General features: G+C 39.1%; 1 protein-coding gene across 1 annotated transcript in view; it reads left to right on the top strand.

The window, feature by feature from the left end:
• The window catches only part of JADE3 (jade family PHD finger 3), a 47,417-nt gene that overhangs the window by 21,623 nt on the left and 4,817 nt on the right, over positions 1–20,977 (top strand). The window contains exons 4-10 of the mRNA XM_066313556.1: positions 4,862–5,019; positions 6,895–7,085; positions 9,224–9,435; positions 11,959–12,126; positions 17,900–18,016; positions 18,478–18,951; positions 20,736–20,853. Coding sequence (XP_066169653.1) covers positions 4,862–5,019; positions 6,895–7,085; positions 9,224–9,435; positions 11,959–12,126; positions 17,900–18,016; positions 18,478–18,951; positions 20,736–20,853 — 1,438 coding nt within the window. The remainder of the gene's footprint in view (positions 1–4,861; positions 5,020–6,894; positions 7,086–9,223; positions 9,436–11,958; positions 12,127–17,899; positions 18,017–18,477; positions 18,952–20,735; positions 20,854–20,977) is intronic.

Raw genomic sequence — 20,977 nt, 5'->3', positions numbered from 1 at the left:
TGCTGAGTTCTGCTGGGTGCAGAGGAAGCCTCACGACTGAAGCAATTACATGCAATCCAGCATAAAGTGGGCTTTGATTATAACAGGAGCAGTTAAGCCATAATTTACTTAAGCCTTGGAGGTGTGGTTCCCAGTCATGGCCTTGATGCCTGTAACAAGTGACTAACCCGTGTTGGGAGTTTGTAAGCAGTTGATCAAAGTACCTGAAAGCACAGAGAGTGTCACAAGAAGTAGTATTGGCTTTAATTTAATTTAAGAGATGACATGATCCATTTATTTTTCTCACACATGCATTTGGGCGAGACATGGTGAATGAGCAGTGGCACCAGTCAGCTTTGGTAGTAGCTTGCAGAGGGGCATTGGAAAAGGAATTTCACTCTTTTTTTTTTCTTTTCTTAATGTGGTTTTAAGTTTGCAGTAGTCATGAACAGAAGATGCCTGACAGTCTGTGCAGATCTGATGTTTGAATTGTTCATCAAACATGGGGTTTGTAGAAGGCTGTTTTATTGTCAAGACCATTCTCTGTTTTCAGTGCTAGTATTTTATTGTAGCTCTCTATAGTATTACTTGTATTCACCCTGATATCTTTAATGGATAAGGATACTTCATGCAAAATCATATTCTTTGTTTCAGAGCCTGATTTATTCAGAATAAGCATAGCAGCGTCTATTGAGGAACGATTATATATTGCATTTCCATTGAGTGCTTCCAGAAGGAGTTTGGGTTCAAATCATAGATGACTTTCAGTGAAGCATTTTAAAATAAATTCCAATAAGTTAGTTTTCCTCGGACATACTCTTCTCACATGATTTCCAAATAGTACTCAGACATCTGAAAAACAGATATAATATAGGAACCGTATCTTTGATGTAATTATTTCTTGGTGTATTACTGCTTTGGGGGAGCAGAGCATCCATATTTCTCAAGCAGAATTTAGCTTTTAAAGGCTTTATAGATGGCAATGTCTGCAGAGCTGACTAGAAGGTTCTCATTTCCTCAGCAAAAGCAGGCAGATGTCTACTGCAGAGCAAAACACTAACATTGACCTCTCCTGGTTTCAGCTAGGGTAGAGCTAATTCCTTCTCCATAGCTGTTACAGTGCTGTGTTTTGGATTTGGAATTCATATGGTATTGATAACACACTTTGGTTTGGTTATTTAGTAATTTGTGTTTATCCCAAGTCAAGGACTTTTCTTTTTTTATACATGTCTCATCATCTGTCAGTGAGGAGGTATGCAGTAAAAAATAAACCACAAAACCAAAATGACTGGGGGGAGCATAACTGGGGCATGTGACCCAAACTGACCAAAGGGATATTCCACACCATTTATATTTATATTTATATTTATATATATATATATATATATATATAAACTGAGGGAGTTACCAGAAGGGGAGCTGGTTTGGGTTTGGGAAGTGGGCTCTGGCATTGGTCAGTGGGTGGTGTGCAATTGTATTGTGCATCACTTGTTTGGGGTTTTTTCCTTTTTATTACCATTATTGTTACTATTTGTTACCGTTATTATTGTATTTTTCTTTATTTTCAGTTATTAAGCTGTTCTTATCTCAACATACAAGTTTTACTTTGATTCTCCTCGCCATTCCACCACGTTTCGGAGGGGAAGACAGGGAAGGGGTTGAGGAAGCAGTTGAGTAGTGTTTCATTTCCAGCTGGACATAAAACCACAACATGACTAAAGAACAAGGTCTTTTGTTCTAGATTAAAACTCCAGTTCTAAAGCATGAAATATGTAATAGAAGTTCTCAATGAAATGGTAATGATTAGATTATGAGACAATGATGACATAAGCAGACACATTTCATTGATTTAATTTACTCAAAGTCCTGCGCTGTTTGTGGTTGAAACTAAAGATTCTTGGCAGAAAAATGAAATTTTAAGTTCAGACCAAGCAGTCTTGCATGGTAAGGCTAAAACTCATTTGTACTTTCATGCTCTCTTTGCTAAAAATTATTTTTAAAAAATCCCTCTGTAACACAGTAACTATTGTGGAATGCTGCGAGTGGTGGAGACTTCCCACTTCTCTGTGTATGCCGCTGGCTCTGGGAGCTGCACTCAGTTATAGCTCAGCTCTGCAAGGCCTTGTGTTGTGTGCTAAAGACACTGCACCAGCTGAGTCTGGTTGTGAGACATGATATTTCTGGATGGCAAAACCTTATAACCCTAGCCTTGGCATGCTCATTTTTCAGGTGTTTTCAATCTGTATATTACAGGTGGTGTTAAAATAAAGTTAAGGGGTTGTGCTTTATGTGAGGTAAGAAGTAGAACTACTTCGGGGTGATTGAAAGATGACCACCTGCACTTCATGGGCTAACTGGAAGTGCAGATAGTTCTTGCCAAGAGGGTAGAGCAGACTAGCTGTTGTTCTATGGCCACAGTTAGTAAGGGAGCAGCATTGTTTTTCAAATGAATGTTGGAAAAGAAACAGCCATGTGGAGAAGCTGGCTATCTAAATCCTGAAGGTGTGTACGCTGCTATTGGTGCAGATAGCTTAGCTCATAGCCTTGAGGCTGACTGCTGAAGTTGAATTTACTTGATTTGTCAGAAAACTCTCTTTGGGTCCCCTGAGTGTTTTGGTTTACTCCCACAACAAAGGAAATACAGACTGAGTATTCTCATACCTTGCCTTCTGAGAATATTTTACTGTTGGAAGACCCTGCTTTGCCTCATGTGAAGAAATGAAGAATGACTAGAGCTTAAGACTGAGACTGTAATGATTCCAAGTGTCTGCAGGGAATCCTCAGTTGCACTGTTAATCACAAATATGAACAGGCAATTCTTAGGATGTCTCAGCTGAGTTTTGGAGTCCCTTAAGGTTTCAGTAGTTATCTTTTTCTTGATTAAATTGTTGACATTCAATGGTACCTGTACTGTAAATTGCACAAATCTGAAGCTGAGAACTTAATGTTGTGGTGTGGCAATGGTGTGGCCAGTACTTAAAACAGTCGAAAGAAACCCAGAAGTTCATGCTCCAGGGGCTTTGTGCTCTAAAAATAGAGATAGAGTTTGCATACATAATGGATGATCAGAAGATTTGCTGCTAAGCAGTGTAGTTAGAATACTGATGCCTTTAATAGCATTTTTCATCTAGTGGTTAAGAAATAGTGGGTTCGATATGAAGTACTTCACTTTAATATTCTGTCAGTGGCTTAAAAGGTAGTTTGTAAAGCACTTACCTCAGATAAGATTTGAGAAATGTATTTTCTGGTAATTAAAGCAGTCATTGCACTTCTCCTGTATCATACTTTCTCCTTCTGCTGTTCTTTGGAATTGTGCCTTCTTAGTGCATCTCATAATCCTGGCTCTGCACCTATAACACAGAAAACGAAAATGTCTTTTTAGTGGCATAGATAATTCTACATTTTATTTCTTGGTGTATATGTATAGTGCTTGAAAAAAAAAATGGATGCTTGCAGTCTCAATGCTTTCACTCTTGACATTCAGATTTTAATATAGGCCTGTTAGGTACCTGAAGAGTTTTATACAGAAGGCAGCAGTGAACAGTCTGTTCCAAAGCAAGGCAGATAACACATTAATAGCAAATACAAGAGCCGTGAGTCTGAGGGTTTGAGTACTCTCGGTCAGCTTGGTCTCTTGGCATATGAGATGCAGTTGTCGAACATAATGAAGTAATGCTGATGTTCCAGGTCACCAGCAGCTATTTCAATACCTTTTTAGCACAGAGAGTTTTTTAATAATGTTTAGTTGATGATTTCCAAGAACAGCTAAGAATTTTTGCAGTAGGCATAACTGGTCTGGTACTGTCAAATTGAAAAGGGTACACCAAGATACTGGGCTCTGCAATGGTTCATTACTTTTCTGGTTATAAAACTGAAATTACTAAGATGAGAGTTCAACCTGTCACAACTTATTGCAGGGATATTTTCCATTTCATTTTATTGCTCTTTGAGGATTTGATTTCTCATTCCAATAATATAGTTAATCAGTTGCAATGTCTCCCTAAAACCAAGTCACAGTCCCTGTTTTGCTTTGCTGAGCATTAGGCTGATGCAGTGTAGTAGTGGAGGAAAAAAAACCACAGAGGATACATATGCCCTTTATTTAGATTGTACACACCTGTAGTTGACAGATACTGGCATTAAGTAAGCTTTGAGATGACTGGTAATCATGTTTACATGCTTGTAAAAACTTAACTCTCTGGAGCCAAGTGTTATGGCTGGAGATTTTCTGCTATGGTTTGCTTTGTATGAGGGTAGTGTTTCATTGTATAGCTTTGCTAAAAGATGCTGAGGCTAGATTTTGTCTATCACTGCTTAGACACAGAGCAACACAGGTCTTGTGTTCCAGCAAAGGAAGCTGTTCATCTTTGATCTCAGAGATCCCAACCAATAAAATTTCAAGTAGTTTTAATAAATGAGCAAGTGCCTATCCATCAGTTTTGTCATGGGAACTGTTTGTAGCACATGATGACTATGACAGTTTAGAGTAGCTGAGTGAAAGAAAAGGATATCCTACCTTGTATCTAAGTTAGGGTACAGCCTACAGCCTGGCAATAAGCTGATTGAAAATATGATGAGGACTCTTGAATCAGGTGCAGGCTTCCTTTCCTCCTCTCTCTGGTTACCTGTAAAAACCTTCTTCCTTCTGGTTAGCCTTTGGGCAGCAACATGGTTTTGAATTAGTGTAAACTTCTTGTCATACTGTACCTAATACGCTAAAAATTAATAATCTGGGTAGTTTCAAATTGATTTGTGTTGGTACTCTTTAAAAAAATTGTCACTGTATATGCGTTGTTTCAGTGTAGATAAGGAAAATACCTGTCGCATTCTTTAATGCAATGCTCTTTCTCAAATCCATCTTTACACTCTCTGTTTCCTGCAGGTGTTCCGCAAGGATCTCATTAGTGCCATGAAACTCCCAGATTCGCACCATGTCAACCCTGACGAGTATTACGTCTTTGCGGACACGTGGAAACAAGAATGGGAGAAAGGGGTTCAGGTTCCAGCCAGCCCAGAAACTATTCCACAGCCTTCTCTCAGGTATTGGTGATCAGACGTGGATCATGTGCACAAAATGGCAACTAGAGAAGATGGTCTCTCAAAACCAAGTTGTCTAAGTGCAGTCAGCTTTTCTCTGTTGGTATGTTTAAGTCTTCAGTGTAGCAGCCTTCAGACATGTTCTTAAACCACACAAGTGCTTATTTGGAAAACATTTCTGTGATGCTTCAGTCCAGATCTCATTCTGTCTGCATGCTGTTACAGTATCTACATTGTGAATGTAAAAAAAAAATATTTTTCCTCAGTCACATGGTGCTATGGATTAAAAGCTTTTTATTTGAGTATGGAGAGTTGAATAAATTAAAAATAAACCCATATCTTATGCATATTACTTGAAAGGTTTTCCTACACAGCATGATGATACAGAGCACTAGGCATGCAGTAATCACTGATACCTGGTAAAATTACTCATTTGTTTCTATAATCTAATTTTGGTTATTCTCTCTTATGTTTTAACCCTTTCTACCTCTCCTCACCACAGCTGGCTGCTTAACATTATAGAAGTTTAGTGATCTCAGATTCTGGAGATCAATAAAGAATCTTCTTTCTCTCACACTGTGTTTAGACTAGGGAAACATAGCACCGTAGTCCTGCAACCCTTCCTGATGGAAACAAAGCATGTTTCAACACAGAAAGGTTAATGTCAGTGTGATCTTCAAGACAAAGATTAATGAATTGTCTGGTGAAAGTGCTGAGCCAGCATAATTTAATTTCCACTGAGGCTATTGTCAGTACCAACTTATTAAAAATAAGTATATTGCAGTTCATACCAGCAGTATTATATTAGAGGAAAAAAAAATGCTATAGATTTGGCTGGACCAGAGAAAAGAAAAGCTCACAAGAAAATTAGAGGAAAAAAGGAGTAGGGTGAAGGGGGATGAAGAATGGCAGAAGGACATTGTTTGTGCTAACATTGATAATCCACATTGTCCAGTCAGAATTACATAGGATAGAGCTTGACAGTTGCCTCCTCTTTCTTTGCTGCCTTATTTTCCAGAGTTTTTATCTTTTCCTTGTCCTGTGGAGGATCAGCTCCAGAAAGCATGTAGAGCTGCTCATGCATGGCACTATTCCATTTTGTATCTCTCTGGCTTTCTTCCACATGTAGGGCTTTTTGCATTGAATTCAGAGAAAGACTGAACTTTATCTAGTTATATTATTCTTTCCATTCCAAAATCAAACCAATCAAACACTGAGTTTTATCTCCAAAAAACACTTGAAAGGTTGAGAACACAAGTATTTTTTTCCCTTGCTTCTTGGATGACTGTTCCCCTTCACATTTTTGCTTGGCATCAGAATGTTTCTTGTATAACAAGAATAATGTGTTTGTAATGTGGATAAGGTGCAATTTCCAAAATAAGGGTAGACTGAGTATCCCAAATGGAGAGCAAGGATTTTTCCCACACACATGCAGACACTACAGTAGATTTATTCTACTGTGTAATTATATTTAAGCATTCATGAAAGAGCTGGTATTTTCAAGAGATTGGTTGGCAAGATTTCCTTATGTCATTTAGGAAGGATATAGGACAAAGATTGTATTGGTTTTATGCATAATACTTTCTATGAGTTTCAGAAACAGTTGCTTTGTCATACTAGTAACATTTGCTACATTGAAATCATATGGACAGGGTTACATTTTTAAAAGGGTTCTGTATATGTAGTAAACCTTGGAACATTTTGGGTGAAAAAATTACTTTGACAGAATCCTGTCTCCTTAGGCTGACTATACTCACTGGCTAGTTTAAAATATGTGAAACCCCAGCTTTCTTTGCACTTACAGCAAATATTTTATGTCTTTCAAGGATGGGTCTTAAAAAGCTGTAAGTATTTATTTTTTTTCCTTTTTGCTTGCAGGGTTGTAGCAGAAAAAGTAAAAGAAGTACTGTATACACGACCCAGGAAATACATCCACTGTTCCAGCCAAGAACCCACAGAACCAGGTTACATCAACATTTTGGAACTAGCAGAATCTGTGTGTCGCTATGACTTGGATGACATGGACATCTTTTGGCTTCAGGAGCTAAATGAAGAGCTTACAGAAATGGGTAATTCTACAGCATGTTCCATTTTAAAAACTGCACTTAATTTCTGCTGTTTGAATTGTAGTCTGCTGTGTAAGGTCTCAAAGATTGCTGAATGAGATTGAATGGAAATGCTAAGATAAACAGGAGCTAAAAAAATAATTACTTTCTTGATCTGATAATGTTTTATGTTTTACCTCTTGTGCCTAAAAATTTCTTGACGTCCACAATCATCTGCATCTTCTGCAGACTGAGGCAGGAGAGAAAAAGCCCACATTAGGTGGAATTAATTTTAGGACTTCTAAAGTTAAAGATTTTATGTAAGGAAAGCAGATGTTTCCATTTCTTGAACTTGGAACGTATCTACAAATTCAGAGTTCTGAGGAGCTTGCATGCTGGGTTCTCAAGAGAGTAATTAAGTTTCACACATGCTAGCCCATTCAAGATCAGCTAAGCAAACTTTCTTTTGCCATGCAAGTTGTGGGTATAGAGGTCTATGAGTGGGAGTGGGCCATGGAAAATAATACTGAAATTATCACCGGAATAACTGAATTGTGGTGGAATAGCCTGTGTGGCTAGTATTCTTCCATGGCTGATTGTAGGTCCTTTAGGAAGGACAGGTTGGCATCTCCTGGATTTGCTGCTAATAAAATAGGAAGGACCTGCAGAGAAGTGCCAATCAATGGCAGCATTGTGTGTAACAGCAGTGAAATAGTGGTGACTGAGATCTGACCTTTTACTGGTCCTGGACTTCAGGACAGCATGTTCCTACTTAGGTAACTGGGTGGCATTGGGAGGCAGCTCTGAAGCATGGAATTACTGAAGAGAGCTAGCAGGACTTTAAAAACACTGTCTTCCAAGCACAGGAAAATTCCAATTACATTCAGGAAAATGAGTAGGTGTGTTGGGAGATTGGTTTGGTGAAGCACAGACTTCATGACTGAGCTCCAGTGCCAAAGGATGCACATAAGTAGAAGCAAGGACAATAACTTCCCAGGTGCAGAGGAATGCTGTTGGCAAAAGCCATTAGCATTTTCAAGGAGGCAGATCTCTATCCATGGAAGTTTTCAAGATATAACTACATAAATCTCTTGAGCAACAGCCTTTTTTCGATTTCCTATTGACTCTGCTTGGAGCCCAGGCAGAGGCTGAAGTCCCCTGTAGGACCATTCCCACCTGAATGATTCAGTAATTAATGAATTCCTTTAATTCAGGAATTGAGAAAGTTATTAGGGCATGGGAGACAACACTGTATCTTTCCCTGTTTATTGTTTGTAGCAAGGAATCACAATTAGTAGCCTTAGTTAAAATATTAGTCTCTGCAATTAATATTACATGAATATCCCAGCATTTGAAGGCCAGAATAAATCATAAGCTGTGACCATCGTGATAATTTTTGAGCAAGGATTTTGACGAGATGCAGTTTGGAGATATCTTGTAGCTGTGAATATACAGGAATTTTAATGCAGTGCATGTCCTGAAGCTGCAGGCTGAGGGCCAGTCTCATAGCAAATACTTTTAAGTGGTCCTGCTTATGCTAAGTTTGATTAGTGGTGAGTATATATAGTGTGTGTAGTGCTCAAGGGAACAGATAGTATGGATTTCAATGGTATGTTTATCTACTATTTTATTAAAAAAAAAAAAAAACACCCAGAAAAATAAAAGCACTTTTCATAATCCTCATGCTTTGAGCACTACATCACAATGTACTTAGAGGTATTGGGTGGTACAACTTCTGTATCATTATAAGATATGAAGTATTCTTGATAAGTTTTATTTCCTAGGGCATTAGTCTTCAGAAGAAGAGAGTATGTGACTTTTGGATTTCATTAGTGTATGGTAAAATTATGGAGGTGCAGGAAGGGTTGTATGAGAGCAGCCAGCAGTTACAGCAACTGCTGTCTTTATGCTTCAGTGTTTTTTTCCAGGCACAACCTTGTGGTTTGTGTAAAATTTTTACTCAAGTAGGAGTTCTGCTTGTATTTATAAAACAATGTAATAATTAGTCTGTGAGTAAAAAATGTTGTCTATTTTTGTTTAATTTTTAGGTGCTGTGTCTACTGCATTAGTTGCTGGAAGTTGTCTTTTTTTCTTTTCCTGCTTCTCTGACTCAGTCCCCCCTCTGACTGTCCTCTAATTGCTCTTTTCTTTCTCTGTTGTAGGATGTGGGCTCCTGGATGAGAACACAATGGAAAAGACAATTGAAGTGCTGGAGCGGCAGTGCCATGAGAACATGAATCACGCCATCGAGACTGAAGAAGGGTTGGGTATCGAATATGATGAGGACGTCATCTGTGATGTGTGCCGGTCCCCTGACAGTGAAGATGGGAATGACATGGTGTTCTGTGACAAGTGTAATATTTGTGTCCATCAGGTTAGTGCCTGCAGAAATGTTGACACTATCCTGTGGTCTAAGTTTACCCAGGCAAGTGTAGGATTTGAACAGCTATTAAATGTCAAGTGGAGGACTTTGTGGTTTTCTACATCTGAAAGGCGGTGTGATACTGAGGTGAATTTTTGGACTCTAACAATTACAATGGGTTAAGTGGCCTAGCATAGTTAGTAAGTCGACAGCTACAGTCTAACAGGAATACAAAGTGTGGTTTTGGGACATGCAGATATTTCCTCTGTGACTAAATAATTTTTTTCCCCTATTACTAAATCTGCTTTTGAAGATGAACAGGACAGGAAATACTGACTTGCCTGTTTGTGAGAAATCTAAAGATCATTTGTTTCAGAGCTATTTTTTTTTCTTTACTGACTAGTTATTTAGTCAGACATAGACTGTCCAAATTTAGCCATCTGGAAACACATGTAGGTACCTTAACAAAGTGATCTTTTTCAAAAGCCATCAACACCTGAAAAAAACATGGTCTCAGTTGAATGGTGCTCATGTTTATAGTGTTGCAGATGCAGCCAAAACTTTGCACTGCCTGAGCTTAGCATAGTCAGGTAAAGGTATCCTTATCAGAAAAAGGGGTATAAAATCCTGTGGTTTCTGTGCATGCTATTCTGGAAGGGAGTTTTGCTATAAATTGAAAAGATATCAAGAAAGTTATTTTATTTTTAATGTATTTTTGTACTGACTGCAAGTAACACTTGGAAAACATATCTGGCTGAAAAAAGACCTGTCACCTCCCTGCTCGCAGTGGGCTGGCTTCCAGCCCTGCTGCTTTCCTGACCTGAGTCCCCCTGTGAAGCAGCCTGTGAGCCTGAGTTGGCAGTAAGGTGGCCAGTGACAGGAATATGGCTGGCAGCTGGACTGCCTGCTTCAGACCTTGCTTGTGCCTGTTAGAGAGTAATGATGGATTTGCAGTCAAAGGCTCATGGTTGTCTGCTGACAGCTGAGCTTGAGTTGATGGTCTTGCTGCCTCCTTGCCCCTCACTGGATCTGCCTGAAACAAACTGGAGAGTGTGTCTGGACTACAGCTAATTCTAACTATAACAACAACTTGTTTCATTTTTAATCTAGATCAGCGTTGGTTCAACAAGTAGCTTCAGGTCTGTTTGTCATCACACTGTTTGGAGGTGGAGGGGAGGAGTGTGAGAAAATTCCTCCTTCATGGTACCCTGTTGTGCTGGCTCAAACATGTTGTGATATTAATGTTTTAGTAGTCTAGGCATCCTTTGCTTATCAGTTAAAATTAGAAAATAGTGTCAGTCCATTTCCAACAGCCTAGATATGATTTTAGATGTAATGCCACTTCTGCTGTAATAACAGAAAGAATTCTGGTGGGAATATGCCACCGAGGAGGAAAAGAACACTTGTAAAATTTGGATTGCAGCTCCCCCTATTGGGCTTTTACAGGAGTTATCACATCAAAAGAACATACCGGTTATTCAGTCTTGCCGCATTTATTTCAGGAAATCCCCCTTACTACAAGCCTGACATAAATGTGCAGTGTTTTATTATATTGTTTAATATGAAAAATACTGAGATCTTATAACCAGAAGGCTGAGAAGTCAAGTCTGGGAATTTTATAATAGATTTTATCTGAAAGAATGGTTACAACTAATGATCCTGTTCTTTTGAGTCTTTTAATGTTATCATTACCAGAGATAGTGTTAGTGTTAGAAATTATGAGCTTTCCTGTGATATCCACCCTTTTGATAAGACTTTTATTTGGTGTGGTTGAGTGAAATTAGACTTCAGTGGCAGCCAGTGATTTCTGATACACTCAGCTTCATGGAGGTAGGGGAATGTGTATGTACAGCAGGCTCCACCATTGGTTCCATTAAGAGCCACAAGGAATTTGAAATCAAACTACCTATTTTCCTTTCTTTTAATTCTCAAAACTAGCAAAAGGTAAGAAATCTTTCATTTTTCATGTGGTTAAGTGCAATACTTGGGAAATAGGCATAAAAGCCAGCGTCTTATAATTCCAATATATGCTGTAATTTTTGTTGCAATATTATATAAATATTTAAAGAAAAAGAAGTACATGGAAGTGTAACTATAAACATTGCAGGAAATGATTTTCAGTCAAACAGCTCATATCCTTTCACATCTAAATAGAATTATATTAGAGCATTACGTTTTTTTAGCAGTAGGAAATTGTGATTTTAGAAAGTATTAGGTACAGAAGCTAACTTAAAGGAATATCCATGTTGTATATTTCAGAAATCTAAAAGTCACTAAAAGCTAAGGTGAAGGTTTGTAACACCAGTGCTGTTGTGCAGTCACAATTGATACATTCTACAAACAGGTGTAAAACCTATTGCTTTTAAGGCTGTTTCTCTCTTAGATTACTTGACTCGCTTTAAGGTAAAGAAATCACAGAATAAGTGAAGGCCACACAGTGCCTTTACTTTTTGAAAGCTTTGCTCTGTGTGAATATGAATACTAGTGTGTGAAATAATTTCAGCTCAATGATTCCAATATCTGTTTTTCTCCAAGGCTTGCTATGGAATCTTAAAAGTACCTGAAGGGAGCTGGCTGTGTCGTACCTGTGTCCTGGGAATACATCCTCAGTGCCTCTTATGTCCCAAAAGAGGAGGTGCCATGAAAGCTACCAGGACAGGGACCAAGTGGGCACATGTGAGCTGTGCTCTTTGGATTCCAGAGGTAAAACCCTAATTTCTCTCCTGTCCTGTTCCTTCTTGTTCCATGTGCTGCCTTTTTCCATTCTCATTATTTTATGACATAATACTGGCCTTTATTCTGATAGGCCTGCTCAGTCTGGGAGAGAGTCCAGCTTGTATTCTATTAATGAGTCACTTGGTCACCTCCATTTACTCAGCAATCCCTTCGTGGTGTCATTATGGTACCTGTGACCTGCTAGAAAGGGTGACTGATACAAACTGTATCTTACATCTGCAGCTTCATTGTGTCTCATATATTTTGATGAATTTGTGTGCTTGGATACATCTGTAGTTTGCATTAATACAGCCACTTTTTTCAGAGTTATGTTTGTTTGTTTGTTTAAAGGTTGCCTGCACATTATTTCTATAGGATAATGGAGAGTATGCCGAGATTTGCAATTAAAGTTTCTTTGAATTAAAATTTTTCTGAATGGTGAGGAGATGAGAATTTTTATCTCCATGTTATATATACTTTATAAATAAAGGCTTTTTTGATATATCTGCGCATAACATATATGGAGAGTTTCATAAGGAAGTTTTACACTTCATCCTGCATTTTGAATCAAGTTTAGCATCACAGTGTAGTTCTGTAAAAGGAAAGTTCACTTAGGTATAGATGTAGTTCGTGTTTAATTTTGCACTTGGAATATCTATGTTTTATTTCTGGTAAGATTCACAAATCTTATGGTGGGTGGCTTAATGTGAGACAGTAGCCAGATCTGTCAGCATCATGAAATCAAGGATACAGTATTTTCTGAATCTTCTGCTCACAAGTGCAGACAAGCCTGATGTGTGCACAACTTTGAGGAAGATGTTAAGATTTTGGATTGGTTTTTTTTTACTTAGCAACCGGGTGTGATGTGTAATTCTTAGTTGTCTCAGGTGTATATATCTGCTTCTTAAGGAGATTATCTTTGCAGTTGCACTTTTCCTTTCAGGCCTGCTTGTAGTTTCTGTCATGTCTTTCACCTTCAAGGAGAGAGGAAAAAGCCCCAAAATCTTTATTTTTAAAAAATGGCTTCTCCTCTTGTGCTTTTGAAGTGTCTTGACTGGGAGCTCTCCTGGCTTTGAGCTGACTGGTTTTTCTAAGAGGTCCATTCTGCATGTGGTTGCCTTCCTGTTCTCATCAGTTGAAAAGGAGCAGTGAGGTTTGGGAGGGAGGTGATGGCTGGGCAGGAAGCACACCCTGGCTTCCTGTCTGTCCATCTCCCTCTGGCTGAGGAAGAGAAGCTGCTGAGAGACACTCAGAGTGGGTGAGCTTGAATCCAGCTGTTTTCACAGCCTGTTCAGTGGTTCCAGGTTTTGGACACCTCCTCCTCTCCACACCAATTCAAGTGTGTCAGGCATAGTGAGGGGGTGGCACATGCCTGCAGGCATGGGAAATGCCTCTTGGATCCATTCTCTTGGGCTTGTATGTAGTCACTTGTAAAATAATTCAGTTACCAGACAGGCCAGGAAAACCCTTTGTAAATATCTACTAAAATGGCAGGTCAGTTCCTGTCTGGAGTGGCCTTATGTGTTGTCTGGGGCCAAGAAAAACAGAGTTTGAAGACCCAGGGATGGATGCTTTAGGGGAGAATGTGTATTCTCATATATCTGTTTTTTTTTTTTTTTTTCTTCGAAGGTACTAGCATGCTGGAACTCCCTAAAAGAAACATTAACTATAAAGTCACTAGTATTTCCTCTTGTGGCCCTAACAAAGTGGAGAAAGGCAGAAAGCAGGGAGGAAGGGGCTACAAACATGTCTGTGTCTTGTGGCAAAAGGTTCAGAGAGGCTTCATGAGTCACCAAGTGTAGTCTAGCATTGTTGCAGTCAATTGTACCAGGTATTCTCCTGCATTAATTCATTCAGCATTGTCTTAAAATCTTTTTTCTTCCTTGCCTTCCTTGTGAGTTAATGCTGTTTAAAGGCTTTCTTTTTGCTCCCTTGACTGATTGGGACGATTGAAGGTTTATACATTCCAAAGTGTACTCTTTGGTTTATATCCTCAATTTCTTCTGCCTTTACTTTGCTTTAGTGTAAATGTATGGTCTATTTCATGTTTTTTTAAAAGGTGTTCTTCTAAATTTAAAAAAAAAAAAAAAAAGGAAACACTGATTCCAGAAAACCTGTATTGAGTGTTTTGAAATTCAAGATGTTTCTCTGCCTTAGATAACCTGTTACAGGTTTGTCCTCTGCCAGTCAATGTGGTGGTAGCTGAAGCAGAAAACAATAACCCCCCCAGCTGTAGAGGAAAGATAAAATTGACTGTCTTGAGCACCTGTTGTGAGTGGCTGTGCTCAAGCCACTGGGCTGCCCTTCCCAACCACCAATGCAGATCGTTGTGCAGCTGCTGGTGGCACAGTTTGCAGGGAAGCAGAGGACAGCAGGGTGATTGATCATGTGCATAACAGTTGCAGATAATAGGCTTCAACAACCCATTGTCTTCACTCTTTCCCACTCTTAGAACTTCTTCAGAGTATAGCAGTCAAGATGTAACCTGATGCAAGGTGAAGAAATGGAGCAAATGTTATGGCAGATGGATCATTTCTGCCTTGGAATGGGAGTTCTTGGGGGATGAAAAGGTTGGCCTCTGCTCTCTGGATCCCTTGCGAGCAGCAAAATTCAAACGGGCTTTGCCTTGACTCTTCTTTGCAGAAACATGCAGGTGGCACAAGGCCAGTATAAATAAATCGCACCTGACTCTGTAAGTGCCTCTTTGTGCTTTTACAAAGTGGGGTAATATCAACAGTCAGCATTACAAGCTGAATGAACATTATTTCCTATAGAAATGTTTCCTGACCTTATGAGTCTCCTCTGGGGAAGGAGCAGGGAGAATATTTAAGGGGGCAGAGAGGGACAGGGAAAAGGTCTGTGTCAGTTCCCAGCTCCTGCTGGGAAGCCCAGTGGAAAGCTGATATTATTCAGTCTCCAGAAAAAAGTGATTGCAGATTCTGGTTTCTTTTTGAAAAGAATATAGACAACCTGACACATTGATACAATCCCTGAATTCCTAAGGGAAGTCTTGTCTCTGGGTGTAGTGATAACAGTCAGTCTTTATAAAATATTGTTTCAGAAATAGCTGTGCAACTTGTAACCAGCTGTTTGGAGCATAGTCAAGATAGGTTCATGAAAGGCTCTTTCCTTCTGGAAGCAAAAAAGCTACATTTGATGATACTGAAGAGTGCTGACCATGATTTTGTTGAACTACTTGGGCATTCCAGGGACAGTCTTGTCACTTTTCCACCAATTTATAGGAAGGCTACAAAAGGTTAAATTGTTAGTCATGTCTTTCTCATGAGCACATCATGTATTGCCTGACTGTTCTTCTCGAAAACCCAAACCTTCTGAAGCATCTCAGTGTCTTCCTAATGAAGACTCCTGGAAATGCCATGCAGCTGGTTGACCTCAGTATATTCCAGATGTGGCCTTTCACTTGGCAGATCAGAGAGGGAAGTACTGTAACAAACATTACCTTATTTGAGTCAATTTATGTAATTAATTCATGAACTGTTGGTCAACCTTGTTTTTTCTAATGTGGAAATAATGAACCCTGTCATCTCTTGCAAAGCTGTTTTTTCCATGTACTTAAATGGTCGTTAAAGCAATGCATGATAAAGAGAGAGTAGCAGAAATATCTGAGCATAGCAACTGCAACTTAGCACTGCTATCTTTGGGTATGTCTACCCCACTGAGGAGGTCTGCTGAAACAAAGCTTTTTATCCTTAGGGATCAAACAGGTTTTAAAATGAATATGTGCATCAAGTGATTGATGATGTACCCCCAAAGGGAAGCTAGGAAATTCAGCTGTGTCTACTGGCTCTAGTAAAGTTGCCAGTTTAATTATCTCATGTTAAACTAATTCATACAACCAGATTTTCCTGTATGTCTTACTGTGGAGTTAATCTATGAAAATTACTGTAACGTAATGCTCTTGAAATTTTCTAGAAAAACAAAATAATTGTTCAAATCTTATTCTCAACTGCTTTTTTAAGCCATCAGTATTCTTCTGGCCTCACAGTGCCACAGAGCATGACCTAGGAACCTCCTTTCTTTGAATTCTTAAGTTTGGCCCCTTTGAGAAGAAGCCCATATTCCCACCACAGGAAATACAAGTCTGCTCTATTCAGATGAATTGTTTTTAGAAAATGTGGAGAGCTTCCTAGCTAGTATCAGCATTGTGGTTTTGGTTCAGCCAGGTAGCCCTCTAAGACATACAACTACTGAATTCAAAAAGTGTTGTAGAAGTGTCAAAATCCAAGTTTTTGGAGACTGGTGTTCTTGGGACAGTTATCCCACTGAAATCTTCTGCCATGTGCCGTTCTCATACTGGCCCAGTTCTGCATGTTAGTCATTCAGAGCTGGCCAAGTTTTTGTTTCTGTGCTTGGATAAATCCTGTCAGGAGTAGCTCAGGGATGCCTACAGTTAGAGATATATCTGTTTCGGTTTCCATATTGTAGAGGAAAGTGCTCATTTCCCTGTATAGACTACAGGCAACTGAGAAACTTCTATCACAATGGATATGTGGAAGTTAATAAAACAAGGAGTAGGAAAAGCTATTCTGTCTAAATCTGGGGTTTTTCTCCTTTCTTTTAATAATATCTATAATCTGGTCTACCAGAGACAAATTGATCATCCAGACTAAGTCTGTGAAAACTAGCACAAGACAATATATCCTGCTTTGCAATAAGAAAAATTGGTTGTATTTTTTCTCAAATTATATTTGATATTGTCCATAGTCCATTAGGATTATCTCTTGCAGTGGGAGTGCTCAGTGGAGAGGCAGAGCTGGGAAGCAAGGCTTTTCCTGGCTGCTGACTGATAGACCTGGTTGTGTCCCAAATCTTGAGTTGACAGATGTGGATACTGTGGCAGATGTAGGGATTTTATAGAAGGAACTTTTCAGAAAAGTGTTTCTGTTTTGTTCAGGGGGGGTTGTATTTGGGCACTTTTTAAGTTAGATCTGTGAAAGCAGCACAGAGGAAAACAAACAAACAAACAAACAAACAAAAAACCCAACAAAACAACAACAACAACAACAAAAAAACACAACAAAAAACCCCCAAAACCACAAAGGAATGGAAATAAACTTCAGTATCTCTTGCTGCAGTGTCTCAAGTGGTAGTGGTTCAGGAATGATATTCCCCAATTTCATGTTCCCACTGAAGCTCTTCAAATCATACATCACTCATACCTTCCTTGCAGCAGACTGGAGAGGGCATTTGGAGGCACAAATGGTAAGGATCATGGATCGAGATAAGAACAATTTACTGGAAGCAGCAGTGAAATAAGGAAAATAAAGAAAAACAAAGAGTAAGAGCTACAGTATCAGTAACAGAAGGAGCCAGCACTACCCGACCACCGGCTACACACCACGCTTACCTGACCAGAAAAGAGCCCTTCCTGCCACTCTCAGAAAATGGTCTGAGCTGGTATAGAATAACCTCTAGTAGCCATGCTCTCCCCTGGCTACTGCAAAAATTAACCCTCTCCTGGGTGGAACCAGGACACTGGTTCATAACAAGGGTGTGCTGTAGGTGCCTCAAATGTTTTGAATAATTGCAACTCTGAATCACCAGGTTGAACTGATAGTGTTCCACACTATTGTCTGCATGTGGGATCTTTTGTGATCCCTTTCTGACAAGTATGAGCATATGGAAATCTTGCAGGAAGAGAAATGAATGGATGACTTTCTTTTTCTGGTATAAATGGAGAGCTTGGGGTGTTTTTTTCCCCTTTGATAACTCTTTTCTACACTGCTTTTTTTCTTTGCAGGTCAGTATTGCTTGCCCAGAAAGGATGGAGCCAATCACAAAGGTGTCTCACATTCCACCAAGTCGATGGGCTCTAGTGTGTAGTTTATGCAAACTGAAAACTGGTGCTTGCATTCAGGTATGTGCTTGTCCCATAGTGATTCTGCAGGGGTGAATCTGTCAGAAGGGCAATTTTGGTTTTGCATTTTGTTCTTTCTGTGTTTGGAGATGCTTTACAATGGAGATGACTGTTGAACAGATACCTGCCTCTTCATATCCATTTGCTATCAAATAAGTTAACTAGGCAGAGATTTAAGAATTAGACTGAGTTGCTGCCTTTTGATTAAGGCTGAGATGTTTAAGAGCCACTACTGTCTGTATCAAAGATAGTCAGAAAACTCCTTCCACTGAACACTTTGCAAACAAGAAAATACTATATTGGGTAATACCAACTTCAAAGGGATCAATATTTTTAAGAATGTGTAGGAAACTGGTTTTGGTAGGGATGGATTTTCATGTAATTGAGGTAGTTATGTCCTTCTTTTTCTGATTTGTTGCTACTGTTAGTAAGTGGGGCTTTTTGTTTTATTTTGTCTGCAGTGCTCTGTGAAAAGCTGCATCACTGCCTTTCATGTCACCTGTGCCTTTGAGCATAGCTTAGAGATGAAGACTATCCTGGATGATGGGGATGAGGTCAAGTTCAAGTCGTATTGTCTAAAGCACAGCAAGAACAAACAGAATTCGTTGCCTGATGTTGAGGAGCACCCCAAAAGTGTGTCAGAGCAGAAGCAAACAGAGAGTGAGAAAACGAGCCTGCGAGCCCAAAAACTCCGAGAGCTGGAAGAAGAGTTTTACTCACTAGTAAAAGTGGAGGATGTTGCAGCAGAGCTGGGCCTTCCTAAACTTGCTGTAGACTTCATCTACAATTACTGGAAATTAAAGCGAAAAAGTAACTTTAACAAACCATTGTTTCCTCCCAAGGAGGATGAAGAAAATGGCTTGGTGCAGCCAAAAGAAGATAGCATTCATACTCGCATGAGAATGTTCATGCATTTAAGGCAGGACCTAGAGAGGGTAAGAATTAATTTGTAAAATTTTGAAAAACTATTTGCAGGTGAGCAAGGTCGGTCTTTGTGGATGAAAGTGAGAATGGGTAAAGCAAAGCGAGATAATTTCAAAAATAATAGTTTAAAAATAAAAAGGTAAGGCCTTCAACTCCAGTCTTTTGGTATGCTGCACTGCCTGCTGCAGACACTTTGAGGAGCTGGCCCTCTCAGTCCAGTGAAAGATCCGATGTGAAAGCAGTGCCTCCTGACTTGCATAAAGATTATTCCTTTAATGTGTTTATGATGCATATTTCTGTGCACAATGGACAAATTTGCTAATTGACTCTATGACTTCAGCTTCAGTTGAATAGATATTTAAAAAAATGAGGAAATTTATTTGACCCACTGTAGTTGTAGTTAGTGATACAGATTAAATGAGAAAACATGTTACTTGTATTAAACAAAAAATAAGAGTAAGGCTTGTTACCACTTGGAGCCTGCCCATTAGGTTGGCCTGTTGGGTAGGTGTCAATTAGGGGTAGGGGTAGGTAATTTTTAAGTGCCTAGATGTAGGTAGTGAATGTAAAAAAGGTAATAAAATAGATGTGATGAGGAGAGGAGAAGTAAAAGCAGAAGAAAGGTAATAAGTGTTGTAAGAAAAGAGGAAACAATAATGGAGAGAGAACAACATGAAAACACAGGAAGATTGTTGCAGCCAAGATTGACACTTCTCAATGTAACTGTTGTCTTGAATCTATCATAGTCAATCTCAGATCTTTGTCAGGACTGCTTTTGATATGGAAACTTACTTTAAGAAAAAATTTAAAACCCATAACATGTCTCAGATGGAGGGTTGGTGTTTGGGGGTGGGTTGTTTTTCATTTTTCAAGAGACCATGGTCAGGCTATTTGTTTGATAAATGTGTAGTTTGCACCAGATTTTGTTGAAATTGATGTACTTTTTCTGAGTGCAGATGATTCATAATTTGAAATGCTTGTCTTCAAGATTCTGAACTTCTTGTGCCACAGGATTTTCTACTCTGTTACATCTTGGTATAAATATAAAGTTGAGAATCTTGGAATTTTTTTTCTAGGTAAAGAGATTCCAGTTCTGAACAGATGGAACTGAGTGCTGGTGAATATATGTTTGACAGATAGCTTTCAACCAGCCCCAACGCTGCTTCTTTGTTTTAAAATCACTTCTAGGTGTTTATCAAGAACTTTCAGTGTCTCTTCTTATTCTGTTGCCTTAGGTGGAAATGTTGCTATTAACTCAAACAAGTTGTAAAAGTAGAATTATGGGGAACTGAATCAGAATGGTTTGGGTTGGAAGGGACCTTAAAGACCATCTAGTTCCAACGCTCCTGCCATGGATACCTTCCATGAGACCAGGTTGCTCAAAGCTCCATCCAGTCTGGTCTTGAACACTTCAGGGATGGGGCCTCCACAGCTTCTCTGGGCAACCTGTTGCAGTGTCTCACTGTTAACAATGTCTTCCTTATGCCCAATGTAAACTTATCCTCCTTCAGTTCAAAAACATTGCCTGTTTTTCTGTCACTACAGGCTCTAGTCTCTGTCTTTCTTATAATCCCTTTTCATATAAGGAAAAACTGCAATGAGGTCTCTGCAGAGCCTTTTCCAGGATGAACCTTTTTTTTAATGCATAGTTAGGTATGTTCAGAAATATTTGCAAGAACTTTACCAAGGGATTTTGTATGTAATGTTGTTTTGATTCTGTTGTTGATACACTTTTAAAACTATGTCTGGGTTTATTTTCTTATTGCCTGTTAAGTCTCCTGTTATTCCTCCATAGGTAAGAAATCTCTGCTATATGGTAAGCAGGAGAGAGAAACTGAAGTTGTCCCACAGTAAAGTACATGAACAGGTCTTCAACTTGCAAGTCCAACTCATCAATCAGGAAATTGCTGCAGGTAATCATGGAACTGTAAAATATTTATACATCCTGCCTGTATTTAAACTAAAGCAGTGTATTCTCTTTTTGTTCCTGGTTAGTGCTTTTAACATGTAAAAATGCCTTTAAGACTTTTCAAGTAC

This window comes from Sylvia atricapilla, chromosome 2, assembly GCF_009819655.1.
Source record: "Sylvia atricapilla isolate bSylAtr1 chromosome 2, bSylAtr1.pri, whole genome shotgun sequence".
Lineage (NCBI taxonomy): Eukaryota > Metazoa > Chordata > Aves > Passeriformes > Sylviidae > Sylvia > Sylvia atricapilla.
Note: the sequence above shows the minus strand (reverse complement) of the source record. Positions and strands in the feature narration are given on the sequence as shown.